This window comes from Raphanus sativus, unplaced genomic scaffold (assembly GCF_000801105.2).
Source record: "Raphanus sativus cultivar WK10039 unplaced genomic scaffold, ASM80110v3 Scaffold1462, whole genome shotgun sequence".
Taxonomy (NCBI): domain Eukaryota; kingdom Viridiplantae; phylum Streptophyta; class Magnoliopsida; order Brassicales; family Brassicaceae; genus Raphanus; species Raphanus sativus.
In genome coordinates, this window is record NW_026616773.1 from 1 (window position 1) to 21,974 (window position 21,974).

Below are 21,974 nucleotides of genomic sequence, written 5' to 3' on the forward strand. Positions count from 1 at the left end.
AAGCCATGAACCTGTAACCACTTTCCATTCCTTGTGTCATACCCAATGTACATGCGCTCATGTTCAGCAAATATTAAACTTCCTATACGCACCAAGGTCCAGTTATGCCTTCTAGATTCACAAACCCTGCCTCATGTACCCATCTTTCTTCTTTAGGATCATATGCATACTTCTTATTATTTATGGTGAAACCGTATAGCCTTCCTCCAAAAACTGCAACATGGACGTAATCATCACGACTAGGAGGCTTAGGCGGCTTCCAAGTCTGAGTGTCTAGGTCGAAAACCTCACCCCAACTCATGCTTTCCTCTGGTTTTGTGCATCCCCTATTACATATATCTTCTCATCTAAAAAATAAGACCTAGCGTGTTTCCTCGCCACCTTCATGTCGGGAGCATGACGCCACGTGTGGCTCCGACAATCAAGAACTCGAACGGCTCTGGTCCGCTTGTCCTCGTTGCTTCCTCCTATCTGGTAGATTTCGGAACGTACGGCTACAGTGGTTGAGTTTAGCCGGTCGGGTGAATAAGAGGAAGAGATTGCTCTTACCTGTACTAAACTTAACTGACCCTGACGGTAGCAGAGATTGAACCACCTATGACGATGACCGGAGGAGAACGTGGGTACCCATAGGCGCACGTAGAGGCGAGGGTCTGCGTTACCTATTAGGGATCGAGCAGCGTGGATATCTGGTGAAGAGAGAACATAGTTGAAGTTCTTGGAGACTAAGCAGAGGGAACGGTAGTGAGAGCTGGAGATCCGAGCTAAGACGTTCACGATGACATCATCTGGAATTGATGAAAACGATGGAGGCTTCGTCTTCTTTTTTTCTTATGAGGCGGCAGAGCTATAGGATTGTTCGTCATGTTTGCTCTTACGATTCCTGTTTCACTGTTGTTAAGGATTCGTCTTCTTCTAGGGTTTTATTTTAGGCGGCAGAGCTATAGGATTTTTTTTTTTTTTGCTAAACAAGCTATAGGATTATTCGTCATGTTGAAAAAGAAATTGCTTTTACCTTCTTTATTTTTTTGGGTAAAATACCTTCTTTATTTAAAAGCAAGTCCCGGTATTAAAAGTAAAAATACGAAATTGGCAATTTGGTATATTAAAAAGTCGTTCACGTGAACCAGAGGTTTGAAGATTGGTTAGAATCTATAGTATGAACTGAAAAAGACCTGTAAAATATAAAGATTGGGGTAACCATTTATTTGAATATCATGAAGAAAGTAAAAAAATATAGTTAACGTAAAATAAATAACCGTGAATTAAAAAAACATTTCACCTATCACAAACAGGTCGATAGAAAACAACATAAAAAAACATTGACTGGAAAACTGGTTGTATTATGGTGGTTGTTAATGATTTATGTTGAGGATTTGCATTAGTGATAAAATCATTTCATGTTCCCTTGAATAAAACCAGCACTAGAATTTACGCGAGCCACTGCAGTCTATTTTTCTCCTTCGTGGAAAAAGATAGGAGTATTTTTGGGAAAATGATCATTTATCGCTTCTGGATAAACTACTCGCATTTCGAAGCTTTATAGTTGTACTAATAAATCAAATGAAATCAATGGTTACGTCATTTCAAGGAAGACAAAATATGCTTTTATCAGATTCTGCAATTAATGTGGTTCCTAGCGGATCACTAACACTTACTTTGACAAAGCGTTTTAAGAAAATGCCCCTCTTTAGGATCGACGCATACAGTTAGTTATGTCTTAGCTAAATAATCTCCATAATCCCACTAGCATAATTCAATTTTACTCCACATAATCAAAAATCAAACGTTTGTTTATACATTGAATCTACCATCTTCAGGATTCATCCAAATTTACTCAACATTATAAACAAATCAGGAGTAAGGTCTAAGGACATGTATATGATATCAAAATTTAAAATAGAAGTATCATATACATAGATTGTAAAAACATGTAGTTATGTTCATACAACCTTGCCAAGGTTTTTAACAAAAAAAAACCCTTGCTAAGGTTTTAGTTCAGTATTTGAAACTAAATAATTATATCCTTTTAAATATGAATTGAGTATATGTAATCAAGATTATTTTCTATATTTAGAAAAATTATATATAGAAATATACAAATATTTAGTTAATTTTATGATAATTAACATATCTGATTGAGATTAATTTGATGATGTAAAAAAGGTAAAACTGTATGGTACATATTTTATTTCTTGAATTATCTTTACATTCTTTTTTTAAAAAGTATACAGTTTCGGTTTATTCTGTTTATCTAAAGATTATTTGAAAAACATTAATGTCTTGATTATATGGTTAATCTTTTGAGTGTCAAAAGCCTAAAACTAACTTATTATCGCCTGTGACGCAAGCAATGACACGCGTGACGCCGATCATGCAATGACTTGTCGGTTTACAGCCTCACACTCGTTGTTCTCTCGTCTCTATTGATCTCAGTGTAACCGTCCTACGTTTGTTTCCACAAAGATTAATGAGGTTGATGGATTGCCGTTTCCAACAATCTTTCAATTAATGCTCAAATCTCCAAGCAACTTTAAACTATTTCTTAGTACTATATGGCTTTGGTCAAAACATCATCTTATACAAAAGACAATGTCACATGTACAGCCTTATAATATGCACAACCACATATAAATACAACTGTTAAATTGCGAAATAATCAACCCTTTTCTTCATTTTCTCCGATCAACATCTTTCTCGTCCTCTTCTGTTTCTTCTGGTACCTCTCTCCCCTCTCTACCTCTTTTCATTTATCTGCATGTAAATTGCAATTATGTGAATAAAAATTTTCTTTGATCAATAGATTGATTCTTGTTCTTGATTAGAACAGTGGGTTTGGTTTAGTTTTATGATCTAATCGATGACCGATGATGAGAACGATGGATTTTTATTGCTATATGCTCTGTTCATTTGCTCCAGGATAATTTGTGACAGAAGAACAAAATCAATGAAAACGAAGTTTCATCCTTTTAAAAATATTATCCAGAAGGTGGACCTTCCAAAGTTTTTTTGGTCTGTTCAAAAACAAACAAGCCGGTCAAAATAATCTTACTTTTTAACTCTGGTCTTAGTCAATAAATGAGTGCTTCCTCCGTTGAAATTTAGACACTGGAAAAATTGTACTTGCAAACTGAGTGGTCGGTCCACGACAAAACCAAGATGAAAAGTCGTCTCTTATATTTTTCTACCTTGTATTATAAGATGTGATTGGTCTTTGTGGGGATCAAACTCACACCATTAGTCTCTTCAGAAAAAAATTTCTTGATAGGTTTGGTGAATCTCTCTTTACTTTTTGCATTTCGTTTCACTCTCTTTACTTTTTCTTTCATATAAAGCAGAGTGGGTGAGAGAGGGTTGGTGAAATCTGAACGGAATCAAATATCGTTGGAGTTTGTTGTCTATTTGTAAGTCCAGTACTGTCTAATCTTTTTGACCTATTTGTTGCAATCATAGAGTATAGCCTTGACCTTTTAATACACATACCCCTCCAAGTGATATGTTCATTAATATGAAGCCACAACCTTGAAGTGTGTCTTATAAGGTTTTGATAACAGTTTGTTTACATCTCTGATAGAAGCTGTGACATTCATCAAAAAAGCTATGGATATCAATCAACAAGCTCATCCGGATTGCGTATATTCGGCTAATCCTTTCCATGAATGTGCTTCAGCTTGTTTAGAGAGAATTGCTCAAGGCCATGTGATCAAGAAGAACACTAAGAAGCCAGGTAAAGCTTTATCCCTCTGATCATTTTGCTAGTTATTTTTTGGTATTTACTGATTCTTCTTGTTTTTTTTTCTTTTTAAATTACAGGTTCAAAGATTCTTAGCTTCTCAGGAAGTTTCGGTAGGAAAAAGAAGGAAACGCATTCACAACCGCTTTCACCGTCAAGGCCTTATCAAAACGGTGGAGGCGGTTTTGGAAACGCTAATACACCAAAGGTTTATCGTTCAGTACCTCCACCTGTTGCTGCTGTCAAGAACAAGAAAGTTTCTGATTCGGATAAGTCTTTCTCCTCTTCTTCATCGACTGATCCGGACGACTTCTTTAAGCATAAACCGGAGACGAAACTCTCTCAAATCCTTCCTCTTTCACCTAAACCGGGAAAACAAGAACACAACATGAATAAGACTGAAGCGGACAGGGAAACTACACTATACAATCTCCTAAGCTCTCCAATACAGCATGAAAAAGAGAGCAGTGATGATTACTATGATGATGATGATGACAATGAGATTGGAGTAGAGCTCGATCTTGAATCAGTAATGTCTGATACTTTTGTCTCTGTCGGAAAATACAGAGTGAGGTCCGGTTCGTCCCCAATTCTAACCGGTATCATCGAGAAACACGGAGACATTGCTCAAGACTGTAAGCTGGAGTCGGACTCAATGCGGTCCCGTTACCTAGAGTGTTTATGCTCATTAATGCAAGAGCTTAGGTCAACTCCTGTCGGGCAGTTGACTAAACTCAAAGTCAAAGAGATGCTTGCAGTTCTCAAAGACTTGGAGTCTGTGAACATCGAAGTGGCTTGGCTACGTTCGGTTCTTGAGGAGTTTGCACGGTTTCAAGAAGATGCAGAGACTGAGAAAGAGAGGCAAGAGGGTTTAGTGAAGGCTAAGAGAGAAGAGCTTGAAGCTCAAGAAGCGGAGTTGGTTCGGTTGGAGGAGGAAGTGGCTAAAGCGAGGTTGGGGATCATGGAGACACGGGCCGTGATGGTCGAGATGGAGAGGGAAAGGTCGAGGATGGAGAAAATGGGATTCAAAATTGAGAAGTTTAAAGGGAAAACGTTTATAGATGAGCTTCTGTGAGCAGAGATTGCGATGTTGTTAGTAGTAAGTAGTATCAGAAAATCAAATACTCAAAATGGGTTGTTTTCAAAGGTTAGGCTTTTTTAAGTATGTTATAAAGCTTTCAGTAAGGTGAATGTTTATTTATTAGTAGTAACTTGTGATGGTGTTGAAGTCTTTTTGTTGAGGTATCTTGTTTGTTGCTAATGAATATAGTTACTTTTGAAGGTTTTGAGGTCTTTTTATTCAGAGAAATTTTGCTTGTTGCTAATAATTGTTTGCCAACTTTTTAGTTTATCAATTGGTCAGCATTCAAAAACTAGTTGCATATTTAACCAGACACAAAAAAAAAATGTCAACGACACTTTGTGGAGTACTACTAAGAAGAAAGACCGAATAAACTCTTCTGTCTTTTGTATTCACTTCTCATCTCCTTTGAAACAGTTGCATGCAACACATCAACCAACAAATTTGTTACTGGCGACAGTGCCATTGGGCTTAAGTTACTCATGTTGGCTTTACACTGAGCCCAATATAACGTGGCCCAAACAGCAGCTCCCCTTGGTTTTACTCACGAAACTGAAGACTAAGCATAAACCGGCAGAATTGTACCAGAATTCTCACAAAAGTTTGAGTCAAGTCTTGACTAATACTAATAGTAGATTCAACTTTTTAAGGTGGATGATGTCAAAAATCGATTGATATCACCTTGACAACGAATCTTTGTTTTCTTGTTTGTTTTTTTATAATTCTTGACGAACAAATTTTGTAGACACTCCAAAGATTATAAGGTTCATTTATTGCAACTTGCATTGTGCTCTTATCAATAACCTAGAAAGGAACAGAAAACAAAACCGTTACGGACCAATTTATATTAGCAAATGGTCCAGAAGCTGCTAGGATTTACAAGCTTCAAAACGAGTAGCCTGTATTTGAAGCTCCCCTTGGTTTTACTCACGAAACTGAAGACTAAGCATAAACCGGCAGAATTGTACCAGAATGCTCACAAAAGTTTGAGTCAAGTCTTGACTAATACTAATAGTATAGAGCAAATTCAAAAAAAATTTAGGCAGATGATGTCAAAAATCGCTTGATATATCACCTTTAACAACGAATCTTTGTTTTCTTGTTCGTTTTTTTATAATTCTTGGCAAACAAATTTTGTAGACATTCCAAAGATTATAAGGTTTATTTATTGCAACTTGCATTGTGCTCTTATCAATAACCTAGAAAGGAACAGAAAACAAAACCGTTACGGACCAATTTATATTAGCAAGTGGTCCCGAAGCTGTTAGGGTTTAGAAGCTTCAAAACGAGTGGACTGTATTTGAAGCTAAGAAGAAGAGATAGCGAAGATGATATCATAACGGCTAGACTTTGTTGTGGTCCCTTCTCTCTCACCTCTCTGCGTTTCACTTTACTGAAAAGACGAGACGTGACATCGTTTCTACCCCCTCACGTACGTGACTGTGATCGTTTTAGAAATATTACTGTTTAGTCCAATTTATGATTCAGATCATTTCCCTAAATATCCAAGCATAAACGTATTGGATGGGTCAATAAAATTAGAAACTACAGTACATGGAACTGTAGAAGAAAACCTTTTTTTTTGTCACTGGTAGAAGAAAACTAATACATGTATATTCGGGTGTGAAGTTGCCCATGTGTGATGATAATTAGCTAAGGGACACGCGTTAAAAAGCTGAGTGCGTTGGAGAACTGGGTTTAGTGTCTCGTTTCTTGTCTGTTAGAATACGATTGGCCTCACCTTATTCTTGTTTTATTCCTTCGGTTATTCAAAAAATATTGGTATTGTCTTTCTTTATTAAACTTTAAATTAATGTTATGATCAGAAGAAAAGACTAAAAAGAAGGAACCAGCAAAAAAAAAGAAGGTTTTTTATTAGCTTCTGTCAATTATCGAAAAAGTTAATTCATGGCAAAATGGAATCAAGTTTCGGTGGAATTATCGAGAAGATGACCAGAGGGTATTGAATTGAAGACCCACACAACACGATGGTCCAGCCGAAGTTTTTATTTTCGCTTATAATAATCTTTTCAAAACTGTAAAATTATTAAATTAGGAACTGATTTGAACTGGATGTAGAGAGAAAATGATAATAACTAAGAAAGGAAAATGATTCACAAGTCACACCAAACTAAACTAGATCTTGAAAAAGCTAACAAAGTGGGTAGAAAAAGAAAGAAAGAAAAATTCATACACCCATTTCATAATTAACATTAATCATCAATCCACCAACTTAAGCTCTCTCTCATTAACCACACAAATAAAGCAACAAATAAAAATAAAAAGCATAACGATCTTAAGCTTTTTTCTTCACCATTCATCAGTTGGTTGCACTGCTTCGGAACGAGGCCAAGGCCTTAACTGCTGCAGCTCTCAAAATGTATTGATGGTAAGCTGCTGCTGCTAATGCTCCAACGAATGGCCCAACCCAGAAGATCCACTGCATAACATTCAATTATATATTAGTCAAAACAGTAGACAAAACGGTGGTAATGATGTATGAGATATGTAAAAAGACTTACATGGTCATCCCATGCCTTCTCGTTGTTGTAGATAACAGCAGCACCAAAGCTTCTCGCTGGGTTAATTCCAGTTCCAGTGATGGGGATGGTTGCCAAATGCACCATGAACACAGCAAATCCAATTGGAAGTGGAGCCAAAACCTATTGAGAAACAAAAAAAAAAGAAAAAGTTTCAAACTTTATCAGCATCTTCAACTACACAAACCCACTTGAGACTAAAACAAAACAATATTTAAACACAAAAAAGATTCAAACTTTATCCATATTACCCAATTTGAATCAATTACCAGATTAATAATAAAACCCAACATAGAGATTCAAACATTAACAGAATCTAAACAGACCCATTAGAGACTATATACCTAACTTTATCATATAAAGCTCTAAAGAACTAAACTTTATGAGAAACAGAACTTAAAGAAGACTTACGGGGATGTGAGAGTCACGAGCGCTTCTCTTAGGGTCGGTAGCAGAGAAGACGGTGTAAACGAGGACAAAAGTTCCAATGATCTCAGCACCGAGAGCAGTTCCGGTGCTGTAACCAGGGGCAACAGTGTTAGCTCCGCCACCGAGAGTGTTGTAAGGAGTCTTCATGAAAGCTTTCACGAAACCCACACCACAAATGGCTCCAAGACACTGGGCTATCATGTAACCAACAGCTCTCACCAAAGACACCTTACGTGCCAAGAACAGACCAAAAGTCACAGCTGGGTTAATGTGACCACCTGCAACAACAAAAATAAACATTAGAAACAAACTTAACGAACTAATGAGACGTAAAAGAAGAGTCTTTGAACTTTACCAGAGATACCGGCGGTGCAGTAGACGAGGACGAAGATCATACCACCGAAGGCCCAAGCGATACCGAGTAAACCAACGCCGTCACAAGGACCGGTTTGTTTCTTGTGGCCGATGACGGTGGCTATGGTGACGTAGAGGAAGAGGAGTGTGGCTATGAACTCGGCGATGAGAGCTCTGTAGAAAGACCAAGACTTGAGCTCTCCCATGTCGAGAAGGGGAGCTGGTGGAGGATCCACGTAGTCTTTTCCATGGCTGTGTGTTGTTTGTCCCTCTTCACTCACTTCTTTCGACATATTTTCTCTCTCTCTTGATTAGCTATGGAGTTTGTTTGAATTGAGTAGCGGTGTGTGAAGACGACAGTGTCTCTCCTCTGCTTTTTAAAAGGGGGGAAAAAGAATCTTGCAGTGCTCCATGGATAAGCCGAGGGTACTTTCGGTATTTTACTAGAAATATTATTTAAATCTAAACAACTCTGCTAAAAATCATTACTTGTACTAATCGTGTGTTAATGCAAAGCTTCTTGGATTTTGGGGAATATAAATGTCAGTTGATTAGATGTAAACTACTAGTAATAACATTTTGTAAGAAACTAAAAATTAAACTAAATTTTGTGTCTTGTAACTTTGTCATTGAAGGGAATGACGATGAAACAAGGCATATGATCATTAATTCACAAACAATGCATAGAGATCATTAATTCACAAACAAGGCACAATCAAAGGTGGGCTCTACGTGCATGGACAAAATCTTCTGCTGCTCTGGAATTGTAACAGTAAGATAATATATACAACAAAATGCGAGATAGTAAATAGATAAAGCCATGTGTTTTCTGGTTTTGATTAGTATTTTCGGTTACGTTGTTTTGAAATTTTGGAGATTAAAAAAGTAAGATAGGGGTGGTGGGATCCAGATGGACAGGCAGGCCATGTGAGGGTTAATGATAGAAATGAGGTGTAAGGGTTTCTCGTCAGCCTGTCATCCAACTCTTTTTGCTCAACCTTCTCAACGGTTATATCGATATCTTTGTCTCTTTTCCCAATCCTCCTTTTTGGCAACTTTCCTTTTATATTCTTTTACCATGTTACCTATGTTTAGGTCAAATTCTAATTTTCCACCTGATTATGAGTTTTAGCCATCTAAGCTTACTTGTTAGCAGCAGCTACATGCAAACATAAGAATAATACAAGAAAACATTCTTTGGTAAATAACATAAGAAGAGACATTATCAGTGGTAGCTAAAAGAATCATTTTTCATAGCCAGAAAAAGAGGGAAACTGAATTTGATTGATGGTGTGTTGCACATTTGACAAAATTTGTAAAGATCAAATAATTCACTAGTAGATGCTTATATTTTGTATGCTGATAAGATTCTAACGAAATTTGTTCAAGTGCTTTCCTTAGAGTCTCAAAAGAATATTTCTATATATCAAATTTGAAAATCAGGTCTAAAACTCAAAACCTACCAGACTCTCTGCCCATACGAAAATCATATACTTGCAAATTATCATGTATTACTTTTACATTAACCTTAAGTGGGTTATTTTTGTATGTTACACGTATTCGTCCATGAATGGTGGTTATAACTAAGGATTGCATATATACAAATCACTAGCACAAGAACCAAAAACCCTAGACACTCTCTCTTTCTCTCTCGCTAGCCGCCGCCTCCAAAAAGTTTTTCTCCCCGGTCCGGTGCCGTGCTGGTACCGGGGTGCCTCTCCTTTTTCTTTTTCTTCTTTTTCTTTTGCCTCATCTCTTCATCTGTTCCAAGTCCAGTTGATATGTCCTCGATTCTGGTTTCAACGTTTCTCCACCCGAGATTCATGGAGTTCAAAGGAGACGCGACGGTGGCCCTGGAAAAGAGACGAGACTGTGACGCGACTGATAAGAATGAGGTCGGCTTTTAAGACTGGAGTGACCGCCGGATCTAGTTTTCAATCTTTCAGATCTATGGTGTAACTCCGTGACGGCGGCGCGTGATTCAGTGGGAGCTCTTCTCCGCCTTCGATCTACCCCTTGCGGCAGTGACACAGGTGGAGAGGCGTTTGAATAAGTGGCAGAAGATGGTTTCGTTCGACGTGTGGTTCGTACACGGTGAGGCCCTACATCCCAGCACCGATGGCGCCTCTGCGGTTCGTCCGGTGGTAAGGTATCACGCCATTTGAAGCTAGGGTATGCTGTTCCGGTTGCGTTTTTGCTGTTTGTCAGGTCTGATTTTATCAGTACGGCTCTGTGCCGTTTTTTGGCTAAGGAGTGAGACGGTCATGTCCATTGATGCTGTATCTAGTTGAAGTTTGCACCAACATGGTGTTGAAGAATTGGTCCGAGTCCTGCACGCATATCTTTAGGCGACTAATGCTTGGTTTTCTAAATGTTAGACTTTGATTAGTTTCAGTTTATCTTCGGACATCCGTTGTTCACTCGGTGTGGTCGAATTTAGGGGTTTAAGAGACAGTATTTTCCGGGTCGTGGGGAATGCTTGTTCTCAATGGATCGAGACAAGGGTTGACAACGGATGTGGGTCAAGTTCAGAATGCGCTGTCTGGCGATGAAGCTGTTGGTACACGGTCTGAACTCAAATCTTGTGGAGACCAATCGCTAGTATTTTACATAGAATCTGGCTTTGCTCATAGTCTGTTTGTATGTACCGTTGTTCTCGTCTCATTGTGGTGAAAAATACACCGACGAGTTAGATTGGGTAGTCTAGGATCCAAACCAGTTTCGGCTCCAGTGTTCCTAGACGATACTAGATCTCGTCGGTTGTATGTTGGGTTTACAATCTCTTGAGGTTGTAATCCTGTATTCACATTTGGTTAATGAAAAGTTGATGTTGAGTTAAAAAAAAAAAAAAAAATCACTAGCACAAGAGCTAGCAACTTCCCTCCAGTTAAAAGAGGGGACCAACGGATAAATAAGAAATAAAACCAGCGATTATCATCGTTTTGGTCCGCCTTGAGTCCAAAAACCAAGTAGATTTTCATTATATTTGACAAAAAAGAAAAACTAAAGTAATATCAATTATCAATTAAAAAGAGGAATGGTAGAAGCTCTACCTTCTCTCTAAGTTTAAGAGAGAGAGAGAGTCTTCGTGGTGGTTCCTCTCGGTGGTGATGTCTCTAGCACACGGCGGTCTTCTCGACGTGGTGTGACCGGCTCTGATTCCGCCGTCGCACTTCTTTCACGGTGGGCGGGTGGTTTTTCGACTCCGAAGAGTGGAGATACTTTCGGTTTTGTTTTTGACTCCGGGATGGGAGGCTTCTCCAGCTTCCACCGCCGGCTTTGACTCCGGGGACAGGGGCTTTCTATGCTCTGACCGCCGGCTTTGGTTATCGGTTTTGTCGTTTCGGGGATGATATATCCCGATGGTGTAGCGGCTTCGCTCAGGATGAGATCCCCGCTGTGTGGTGAAGCTCTCTGATGAAGGAAGCCAAAGGAGGAAGAAGGTGACTCTGAAGGCGCCGGTTGAGATCTCGGACAGTACCGATGATGTTCTCTGGCTGTTAGGAGGTCTGGTGATGATGTTGGGTGCGGTGATTGGTCAACGGCGAGTTCCGGCGAAACATCAGTCATTTTGTTTTCTCCAGCGAAAATCCCGGCCTGTGGATGACGACGAGGTTGATGGCTGACGCGTGGCACGTACGAGCGGTGGTTTTAGCACGTGGCGGTCTGGAGAAGAAAACTGGACGCGTGGCTTTGGTGAAGACGCGTGGTCTCGGATTTGGACCTTGGGCCTGATTTCGTTTGCCCTTCATATTTGTTCTCGGCCTGTTTGGCCTTTCTGTTTCGGGTTGGGCTGGATTTTTTGGGTCCAGACCTTTAATAAAATTTATTAGTCGGCAAAAAAAAAAAATATCAATTATCAATTCTGTCGCCAAAAGTATACAAGATGATAGTACTATACTCTTCTGCTTTCGATTTACATGTGTGGATACAACATTTGTCCTTATCCTCCCAGCCTTGATCAACTTTCTTAGCATAACATCCATTATTAAATAATTACCTAATCACTTTCAATTATTAATTCTTAGCTTTTACGCAAATATGAATGATATATTAACATGTAATGGAAATACTTTTTCTTTCTATGATACAGGGATAACTTTGATTAATATTATCGTGCAAGTATATAGTACATCAGATATTTAATTTGAAACTATGCTGTCTTCGCGACATAAAATGCCAGGTCGCTGTGCAATCATGGAAACAGATTTATCATTTTCGTCCTTCTTCATGAATGTATGCGTTTTCTTATAACAAAATTATTTTGGAAAATTAAGTAAGCTTCAACGTTTTCACGTAATTTGTATCAACAGATCGTATAGGTCTGACTCATCATCTGTATTTATTAATTTATATACTCAACTTGAAATCGATCAAGCCAAAGCTGTGTGTAGAGTTTGTCTCTAAATATAGCGACAGATATATAATTTTGACAAACCAAAATCAACGGGGTGGTTATGCATTCTAATATAATCCTGCCTGATTCATATTTTTGTGCTGCAGAAGAGGTTGGATATCATTGCATGTGAGAACGAGTCATCGTCATATATTCATATCGAAAAAATCGCATAAAAAACCTTCAAAAGTGGTACTCACTCGTACTTTAAACCTTCAACTTATTTAACTAGCATATTAAACATTCAATTTGGCTTTTGTATCCTAACAAACTTTCAATTTGGCTTACTTATTCATCAAGTCAAAATGATGACCTGGTAACCTGTAATAATAGGTGACATGTATATATTTTTTATTTTATTTAATTAAGAAATGTAATTAAGAATAAATAATGATAAGAAATATAAATAAAAATGGAAATTACAGAAAAAATCAAAATTTGAATTCAATAAAAAATAAAATATTTTTAAAAATTTTGAAAGTTTTTTTAATGAAACTTTTTCAAAATAAAAGATTTTTTTTAAATACAGAAAAATTCAAAAAATTAGTTTTTAAAATTGAAAATATTTTCTTAAGAATTTAAAAGTGTTTTTCTATTTTATTTTATATGAAATTTTGAAAAAAAAATATGAACTTTATTTTTTTAAAAGTTATATAAAGCTCTAAAATGTTATTAAAATGAGTATTTGTGATATACCACCATTAAAAGTAATATTTTCGTCATATCACCATTAATAATAATATTTTGTAAGTTTTAAAGTGTTTAGTTTTGATGTGTTGATATTTTTAAATGGTGATAATTTCTGACATACGGATAACAACTGATTTTTCATACTATTGTCATTATTGATATAACTAAAAATGCTACAATCGGTGATGGTGAAGAAGAGTGTTCATGTTGATGGTGATATTGTTTAAAATTATTTAATTTTTTGAGCGAATATTTTATAGCTTTTATACAATTTTTTAAACAATCTTTTTTTTACAAAACTTTTCATGTAAAAGAACTTTAAAATTTTAAGAAAATATTTTGATTTTTATTAAATTTAATTTTAGAATTTTTCTGTAATTTTTTAATTTTATTTATTTTTCTTACTGTTATATTTCATTTATTTCATTTTTAATTAATTAAAAATAAAAACCAACACATCACCTACTATTATAGGTTACCAGGTCACCATTTTGACTTGATGAACAAATAAGCCAAGTTGAAGGTTTGTTATGATACAAAAGTCAAGTTGAATGTTTAATATGCTAGTTAAATAAGTTAAAGGTTTAAAGTGCTAGTGAGTGCCACTTCGAAGGTTTTTTATGCAATTTTCCCTATTCATATCATTACATTATTTCGCTGCATATCCATCTAGTCATGTTTTTTCATCCAGAAAAGAAAGAGCTTGATATTATTACTATACATCCTGACAAACATCAATTAATTAAATTTCATCTATATTATTAAAGTTGAAGTACATTTGGAGTTTGTTTGGAAACAAGGATAGTAGAATAAATGAAATATATTTGGAAACATGGATAGTAGAATAAATGAGATATGTTTGGAAACATGAATAGTAGAGATGTGTACTTTCTTTTATTTACACATTTAGCCATTGTATTTTCAATAAATTAATAACAAATGAGAATTGTTTAAAAACATAAATAACACATTTTTATTTATTATTTAATCAATATTAGGTTTTACATATGATTAAACGTTTGGTTTAGTTTATTTTACTAAAATATTTTTATTTTAGTTTCAATCGGTGGAAAATTATGTACCTAAAAATATTGTTCAAAGATATGTTTTTGTGAATAAAATAATAAGTTAAATCAAAATAATTAAAATGCGTTACATTTATTACCATTTAATTTTTTACTCCATATAATTATTTTACTTGATAAAAAAACTTTATATTTCATTTAATTTAGCCAAACACATAGAAAGAGTTTTTTCATTAATTTATAAAATAGTTAGATTATTTGTCCATTTAGGTATATGGTGTTTCTTTCGAGTATCGTTCTTTTTGTTTGAAACCAAATCCCGCTTGAATATTATAAACGTATGTGTGGATTTTGAGGTTGGTCATTCTGGATCTGGATGTATAGAAACTTTAAAATATCTAAATAACCAATGTATCTAAAACTGGTTCTGATATTTATAACAAAAATAGCCATATAACTTTATTCGGTCCAGGTCTTTTGAATATTGTTAGTTATAATATGATACATCTAAAATATATAACACTAACTATGAAAAATAAATATTGGTGTATAAAAATATATTTCATGGTAGTTAGTTCAGTTGAAATAAATATATTTAAAATGTTTATATGAACTGAAAAAGAAATCAATATAAAAGTAGTGTACATTTGGATTCAAAATCATTTCTTTTAACCACAAACTACACATATATATTGATTTGTATACAAATTTAAATTACAATGTAAATATTTAACTAATATAGAAATATGTCACATTGTTTAAACAAAATATCAATGTAAAAGTATTGTATAATTGCGTTCTAAAATCATTTATTTTAACAAGCCAAATAAATATGTTGATTAGAGAAAGAATAAAACAGAGCCAGAGAAATATATAGTTTACTAGAGACTCTATGTGTCGAATTTATTATAAAGAAAGTTTTACTAAGATAAAAATACATTCAATAATTATAAACAAATAATATATTTTATAAAAAATAATATCCGCGCTTTCGAAGCGCGGGTCAAAATCTAGTAAATAATTATAACACTTGTAATTTGAGTCCAAGGAAATGACTTACCACAAGGGCAGCCTTGCTTGCCAGTGTTAATGTCGAAAATTTCCACGTCATATTTCCACATCAGTTGGGCAAAACACAGGTTAGATCTCTTCCTTTTATCCACATATATCATGCCACGTGTATCATTCTGGTAACGCCTAGATTGATCCATAACATCTTTCTTTTCCAGAATTTTTTGTTTATGAGTTCACATCCAACGGCCACTACTTTTAAGTTCTTTTTTTTTTGAACACCACTTTTAAGTTCTAACGTAAACAACTTCTGAACAAATCGTAAATTATTGCTTGGGAGAATTTACCAATGCGTTTAGTGATTCAATTATTGATTGACAGATAAGTACTTTAATAAGCATTATTTATACATACTAAATACATGTTTTAGTATGTAGTACATAAGATAAGTGAATAGCGAATACCTTTAGGGGGATGTATTCAATTTAGCATTTGATGTGATTTGGTTTTTAATGGAGTTTTAGATGATTTTAATAAGTTGTAGAGATTTAGGTGATTTTTGTTAAACTACTCTAGAATATCACCTAAAACAATGGGATTTGAGTTTTATTTTTTTTAACTAAGAAACTCCACCCAAACACCCTAAAATCACCTCAAAACTTTAAAATCTCACAACTTAAAATATTTTCAATAACAGTGGATTTCAGAGTACTTTACGAAATGTCAAGTTCAATAACAGTGGATTTTAAATGAGTTTTTAAAATTCATGTTTGAATAACAGTGGATTTGTCATTTTAATGCAAATCACCTGAAACTCTCAGTTGAATACACCTCCCTTAGTTTGTGGTTTGTTCTCTAATAGTCCTCTTGTCGTTTGATAGGTTTTTGTAACTAACGTGCTATGAGCCTATGTGTAATGTGTATGAAGCTAGCTTAGTTATTTTTGTTTTCGTATATTTACACCAAAGAAAACATAGAAAATCATCAAGCCTGACCACTCTTCTTCGGTTACGATTGCATCTATATTTTCATTTACGCTAAGAGTTCATATTACAACACATCATTTCCAATGGTATGTCTACATTAGTTTACCACTTTTAGATTAAGTGTATGTACAAATAATGTTCTCTGTCCTAAAAATCTTGGGTGTTTCTCAATATTTCAGATTTTATGTTGTTTCGTTCAATTATTTTGTTATAGTTACTTACTAAATAATAAAAAATGCTGCCTTTGACAAGGGGAATTTAGTTGGAGCAAATGAAAGTTTACAAGCTTCTACCAACAACTTTTGGAAGTGGAGAAAAAGCCTGAACAGTCGACCAGAGGAACTAGAAAAGTGTTTGCATTTTTTTTCCTTTTAGAAGAACCTGGACCAATTGAGACAACGTGAATCTTGTGAAGAAGACGAATAAAGTCTATTATTAGAAGCTACTACAGCTTGTAAAACCAATTAACTCGAAAACTAACGGTTGCCTAGCCAGTTTATCACCAAAACAACATAAAGCTCGGCAGTATAATTGATACTCTCAAATAACAAATCAGTTGTTTGCTGATAACACATGCGGTTTAATTGATCCGTGGCTTGATTCAATTATCAAACATAAATGTGGCATGTAGAAAACTCTTTACCAATAACCTTCTCATTTGCTGTTTGTTAGAAAATTTGAGAACCCGGGACGTAAACCAAGACTATACATTTAATGATATCATGAAAGTAGGGATTGGCGTTCATATACCTATTTGGTTCGATTCAGATTTATTTGGATTTTGGATTTTGGATTTTTAGGATCAAAAATTTCATTCTATTAAGATATTTCTAAATTTCGGTTCGGATTCGATCTAGATCTTTGCAGGTTTGGTTAGAGTTTGGAATTTGTTATATACATTAAATATAACAAAATCTATAAATAAAATAATAGATTACATATAAATTGAAATAGCATATGTTAAGGTACCTAAACTTAACATAAAAGTTGGTTTAATTTGAATATTTAGATAGAGAATCAATAAATATTTTAAGTATTTTTGGTGATTTGAATATATTTTGAGTATATTTGAGTATATAAATCTATTTCGGTTATATTCAAATATCCAAAATATTTAAATACTTAAAATACTTAAATTATTTATTGATTCTCTATTTAAATATTCCAATTAAACTAATTTTTATATTAAGTTTAGGTACTTTAATATATGTTATTTAAATAAACAAGGAGAAGAGATAGTTCTAGCTGCAAGAATGGACAAGTAAAGCTGGTGGGTTGTATGGTGAATGGAAATAGAGTTCCGACGCAAAGGTTCAAGTTTGGTTCTGCCAAAAAGGTTGTTGCTTGTTGGATTACCAGTTCCACCCTAGACGAAGACAGAGAAATAATTTTATGGATCTTTACAGGTTTGGTTCGGTTTTGGATAACCAATTCAAATTATTTTTAAATTTTTTGAATTTGTTATATATGGGTGTTAGTGAGAGTTAGATTTATATAGAGTTTGTTGATTGTAAAAGTTAAGAGATTTGTTAAATTTGGAAAAAGTTGTAGAAAATTTTATGTATTTTGAAAATCTATGAAAATAAATTGTTATAATGATTTTAAGAATCTAAGGGATATAACTAGTATTCTCAAAATCATATTTAATGAGTTAATTTGTCAAGAATACAACCTCCAATAGCACTAAATTTGATAGATTTATGGAATTTTTAAAATCCAAATTTAAATAAATTCTGTGTAGAATTATAAAATCTTCAAACCAATAACACTTGATTCTAATAAGAATGTGAGAATCTATAAACCAATAACACTAGATTCTAAGAATTCTAATAATCTTTCTAAATCATACTCCCACTAACACCCCCTAAATATCACAAAATCTATAAACTAAAAAATAGATTACATATAAATTTAAATAACATATGTTAAAGCACCTAAACTTAACATAAAAGTTGGTTTAGTTTGAATATTTGGATAGAGAATCAATAAATATTTTAAGTATTTTGGTGATTTGAGTATACTTTAGAGAATTTAAAAATATTTTCTATGTTTTAGATGTTTTTAATATACATTAAATCTAATAATAATTAATATATTTAAATATATAAATCTATTTCGGTTATATCGAATACTCAAAATAGTTTGGTTCTTGTCGAATTCGGTTTCGATTCTACATACCAAAATTTTATACCCATTTAAATATTTAATCAATTTTAGGTCATATTTGATTTTATTTTTTGGATCAGTTCGGTTTTTCGGATTCAGCCTTTGTTTTTTTTTCTCAGCCGTTTCAGCCGTTTCACGAGAGTGAGAAATAATTGGTAAAGCGTAATTTTAGTAGTGGACCAGATCGATATTCCGGCCCATTTAAATATCCTACTTTTGCGTTGCTAATTCGGTGGTATAAGTGACTTTACGTTTCAAACATCTTGGGCTCTACTCATAATGGGTTTATATTACTATTTCTTTACAGCCCATTTGATAAAATTAAAGTCTATGCCGTCCAAAATCACATAACAATCTGAAAGAGCAAGAAGGTTCGGAGGTGGGGCCAGTTGGGAGTTGATAATCTCATCTCACCGCACATCCCAAGGGCCAAAAACATGAATAGATCAATTCAAGAGGTTTTGACCCCAAAAAAGAAAATCAATTCAAGAGGGCATATTCTCCCGCCTAGGGCGTTCACATTAACCAATCACACGTGCAGCCCAAAGAACTATCCACGTCATCCAAAACCATACTAAACCACTTAATAAGGTTTCTGATAAAAGGCCAAAAGAACCGGATAAGGAACCGCAACCCCGTGACGTCTCATATATTTATTTTGTTTTTTCTTCCTACCAAATATCATCCATGGTTCAGCTCATAGTTGAAGGTACAGTACCTATTATACCACAGCTAATGATTATAAAGTTAAAAAAATCTAGACGTAAATTGGGGAAAAAATCTAGACGTAAATTGGACATAAACGAACTATAATTCATATATATAATTTTCAGAAGCAAAAAAAAGTTATTCAAAGTATATTTATCCTTGGTTCATAACACAGAATAGCCTAAAATATAAGATAAGCTTGTTTTTTTGCGTAAATGTTATCTTATTTTTTGGACGGAATTAACTTTATTTAATCAAATTTTTCCATGCAGTGTTGGTCTTAAATAATTTTAGACCGGCAATTTAAAAACAAGATTTCATAATAGTTAAAGCCAAAATAATTTTATATCAAAACATTAATAGGTAATCAAATCCTGGACATGCCTTTCATATTTGCTTCACTAATCACTAGACTACTTAAAGATTTTGTAAACAAATGATGAATAATTTACAAAAACAAGTGAAAACTGGAAGCCTAAACTTTTATGGCTTCCCCTCTGAATCGCTATTGATTCCACGTTAGGAAAAGGATATCACGTTAAACTTGAAAACGTGATAATCAAATTGTAAAAAATCAGACTGTATTCATTTGTATCAAAATCAAATATTATATCCCATCCCCATTAATTGATATAAGCTATATATTTGCCCTTTACTTAATATTGACTCGATCATTATATTATAGCTGAAATATTCGTACAAGAGAACTAGAATTATTTTTCCAAAAAAATAATAAATAGTAGAAGAACAATATGTATTTATCAATAAATAATAAATTCTAGTAGTAGTACTTGATTCCAAATATTTTATCTAAAAATAAATAAACGATAACCTTTAAAAATTGCCCCGCAAAAAATAAATGAAAAGAGAGAAAAGGGCTTTAAAGCGCAAAGGCACACGCCATTTATAAATAGGGGAAGCAAATATTATTATCATCATCATCACCATCTTCTCCTTGTCCTAAATCTCTCAAGCTCTCAACTCTCAACCACTATGGATCCTTACAAGGTAACAACTCTCTCCCTTTTCTCTGTCACTTGTTCCTCTTTAATGTGTTCGCAGCCGTTCAAAACGAAAATGTTGTTTTAGCTTTGGTATTGCACCCGTGTGTGAGTTTTGGATTCTTCGTCTCTGGAACTGTTCGATTGGTGTCGATGTAGATGTTTGACTTTCTTCTACTAGAACCTGTGAATCTATTTCGATTGCTGCAAATGATTCTGTCTCTTCCATTGCGTGATTATTCTGATGATGATATTTGATGACTGCAGTATCGGCCGGCGAGTTCTTACAACTCACCATTCTTCACCACCAACTCTGGTGCTCCTGTATGGAACAACAACTCCTCCATGACCGTCGGACCTAGAGGTATATATCTCACTATGGATGTTTCATCCTATGTAATAATTAAATAAAAGTTAAATCTATAAATGTTAAATGTCACACTTCCGATTGTGTCGTTGTGGCAGGTCCCATCCTTCTCGAAGATTACCATCTCATCGAGAAGCTAGCCAACTTCGACAGGGAACGTATACCCGAGCGTGTGGTTCACGCTAGAGGAGCCAGTGCTAAAGGTTTCTTCGAGGTCACTCATGACATCTCCCACCTCACATGTGCAGACTTCCTCAGAGCTCCTGGCGTTCAGACTCCACTCATTGTTCGTTTCTCCACCGTTATCCACGAGCGTGGAAGTCCCGAGACCTTGAGAGACCCTCGTGGTTTCGCAGTCAAGTTCTACACTAGAGAGGTACTTTATTTTTAATCAGCAAAGTTTAGATACATGTTCTTATATCATAGTAAAGTGCATGACGGCCAATACCTCGTCTGCTAATTAAAGACAGACAAAGTCTTGTAACATCGGAAATTTTGGAAGGGATCTTAAGTAATATATAAAATAATTGGGATAATCGTACTTTTAACTATCACGCGGTCTTACCGTGATTTATGAATGTCCTTTCAAAAAAAGTGCAAATGACTCATTATATGTTTGCAGGGAAACTTTGATCTTGTGGGAAACAACTTCCCTGTCTTCTTCATCAGAGACGGGATGAAGTTCCCTGACATGGTCCACGCACTCAAACCAAACCCCAAATCACACATCCAAGAGAACTGGAGAGTCCTAGACTTCTTCTCACACCACCCTGAGAGCTTAAACATGTTCACTTTCCTCTTCGACGACATCGGTATCCCACAAGACTACAGGCACATGGAAGGATCAGGTGTCAACACATACATGCTCATCAACAAATCCGGCAAAGCTCACTACGTGAAGTTCCACTGGAAACCAACTTGTGGAGTCAAGTCTCTATTAGAAGAAGATGCTATCCGAGTAGGAGGAACCAACCATAGCCACGCCACTCAAGACTTATACGACTCCATTGCTGCTGGGAACTACCCTGAGTGGAAGCTCTTTATTCAGATAATCGATCCAGCTGATGAAGACAAGTTCGACTTTGACCCTCTCGATGTGACCAAGACCTGGCCTGAGGATCTTTTGCCTCTACAGCCCGTTGGGCGTATGGTGTTGAACAAGAACATCGATAACTTCTTTGCGGAGAATGAGCAGCTTGCCTTCTGTCCTGCTATCATTGTTCCCGGGATACACTACTCTGATGATAAGCTGCCTTCATACGCGTGTCTTCTCTTATGCTGATACTCAGAGACACCGTCTTGGACCTAACTACCTTCAGCTACCGGTTAATGCTCCTAAATGTGCTCACCATAACAACCACCATGAGGGTTTATGAAACTTCATGCACAGGACGAGGAGGTCAACTACTTCCCATCGAGGTATGATCCGGTTCGTCATGCTGAGAGTATCCAACTCCACCTGCTGTCTGCTCTGGGAAACGTGAGAG

At 35.2% G+C, this 21,974-nt stretch overlaps 3 protein-coding genes and 1 pseudogene across 6 annotated transcripts; 2 read left to right on the top strand and 2 right to left on the bottom strand.

Moving 5' to 3' along the window:
* Positions 1-8: 8 nt before the first annotated feature.
* On the bottom strand, positions 9-866 carry LOC130504260 (putative F-box/kelch-repeat protein At4g35120; annotated as a pseudogene).
* A 1,735-nt stretch (positions 867-2,601) lies between these two features.
* LOC108826679 (uncharacterized) lies at positions 2,602-5,018 on the top strand. 4 transcript variants are annotated; one of them, XM_018600070.2, is made up of 4 exons: positions 2,632-2,719; positions 3,339-3,404; positions 3,575-3,727; positions 3,814-5,018. In XM_018600070.2, the coding sequence occupies exons 3-4, from the start codon at positions 3,601-3,603 to the stop codon at positions 4,806-4,808; spliced, it is 1,122 nt and encodes a 373-aa protein (XP_018455572.1). In that variant the 5' UTR covers positions 2,632-2,719; positions 3,339-3,404; positions 3,575-3,600; the 3' UTR covers positions 4,809-5,018. The 4 variants fall into 4 exon arrangements, with proteins under 4 accessions (XP_018455578.1, XP_018455572.1, XP_056854841.1 ...); XM_056998861.1 differs by lacking the exon at positions 2,632-2,719 and adding an exon at positions 3,147-3,268; XM_018600076.2 differs by lacking the exon at positions 3,339-3,404 and having other exon boundaries at positions 2,602-2,719.
* A 1,872-nt stretch (positions 5,019-6,890) lies between these two features.
* Positions 6,891-8,494, bottom strand: LOC108843304 (aquaporin PIP2-7). Its single transcript, XM_018616471.2, has 4 exons — positions 8,139-8,494; positions 7,766-8,061; positions 7,337-7,477; positions 6,891-7,254 (listed from the first exon to the last, which is right to left on the bottom strand). Exons 1-4 carry the CDS (start codon positions 8,428-8,430, stop codon positions 7,135-7,137), a joined length of 849 nt encoding a protein of 282 aa, XP_018471973.1. The 5' UTR covers positions 8,431-8,494; the 3' UTR covers positions 6,891-7,134.
* An 11,483-nt stretch (positions 8,495-19,977) lies between these two features.
* On the top strand, positions 19,978-21,843 carry LOC130504261 (catalase-2-like). The gene is made up of 4 exons (XM_056998862.1): positions 19,978-20,127; positions 20,388-20,484; positions 20,586-20,863; positions 21,110-21,843. Exons 1-4 carry the CDS (start codon positions 20,113-20,115, stop codon positions 21,767-21,769), a joined length of 1,050 nt encoding a protein of 349 aa, XP_056854842.1. The 5' UTR covers positions 19,978-20,112; the 3' UTR covers positions 21,770-21,843.
* Positions 21,844-21,974: the final 131 nt, after the last annotated feature.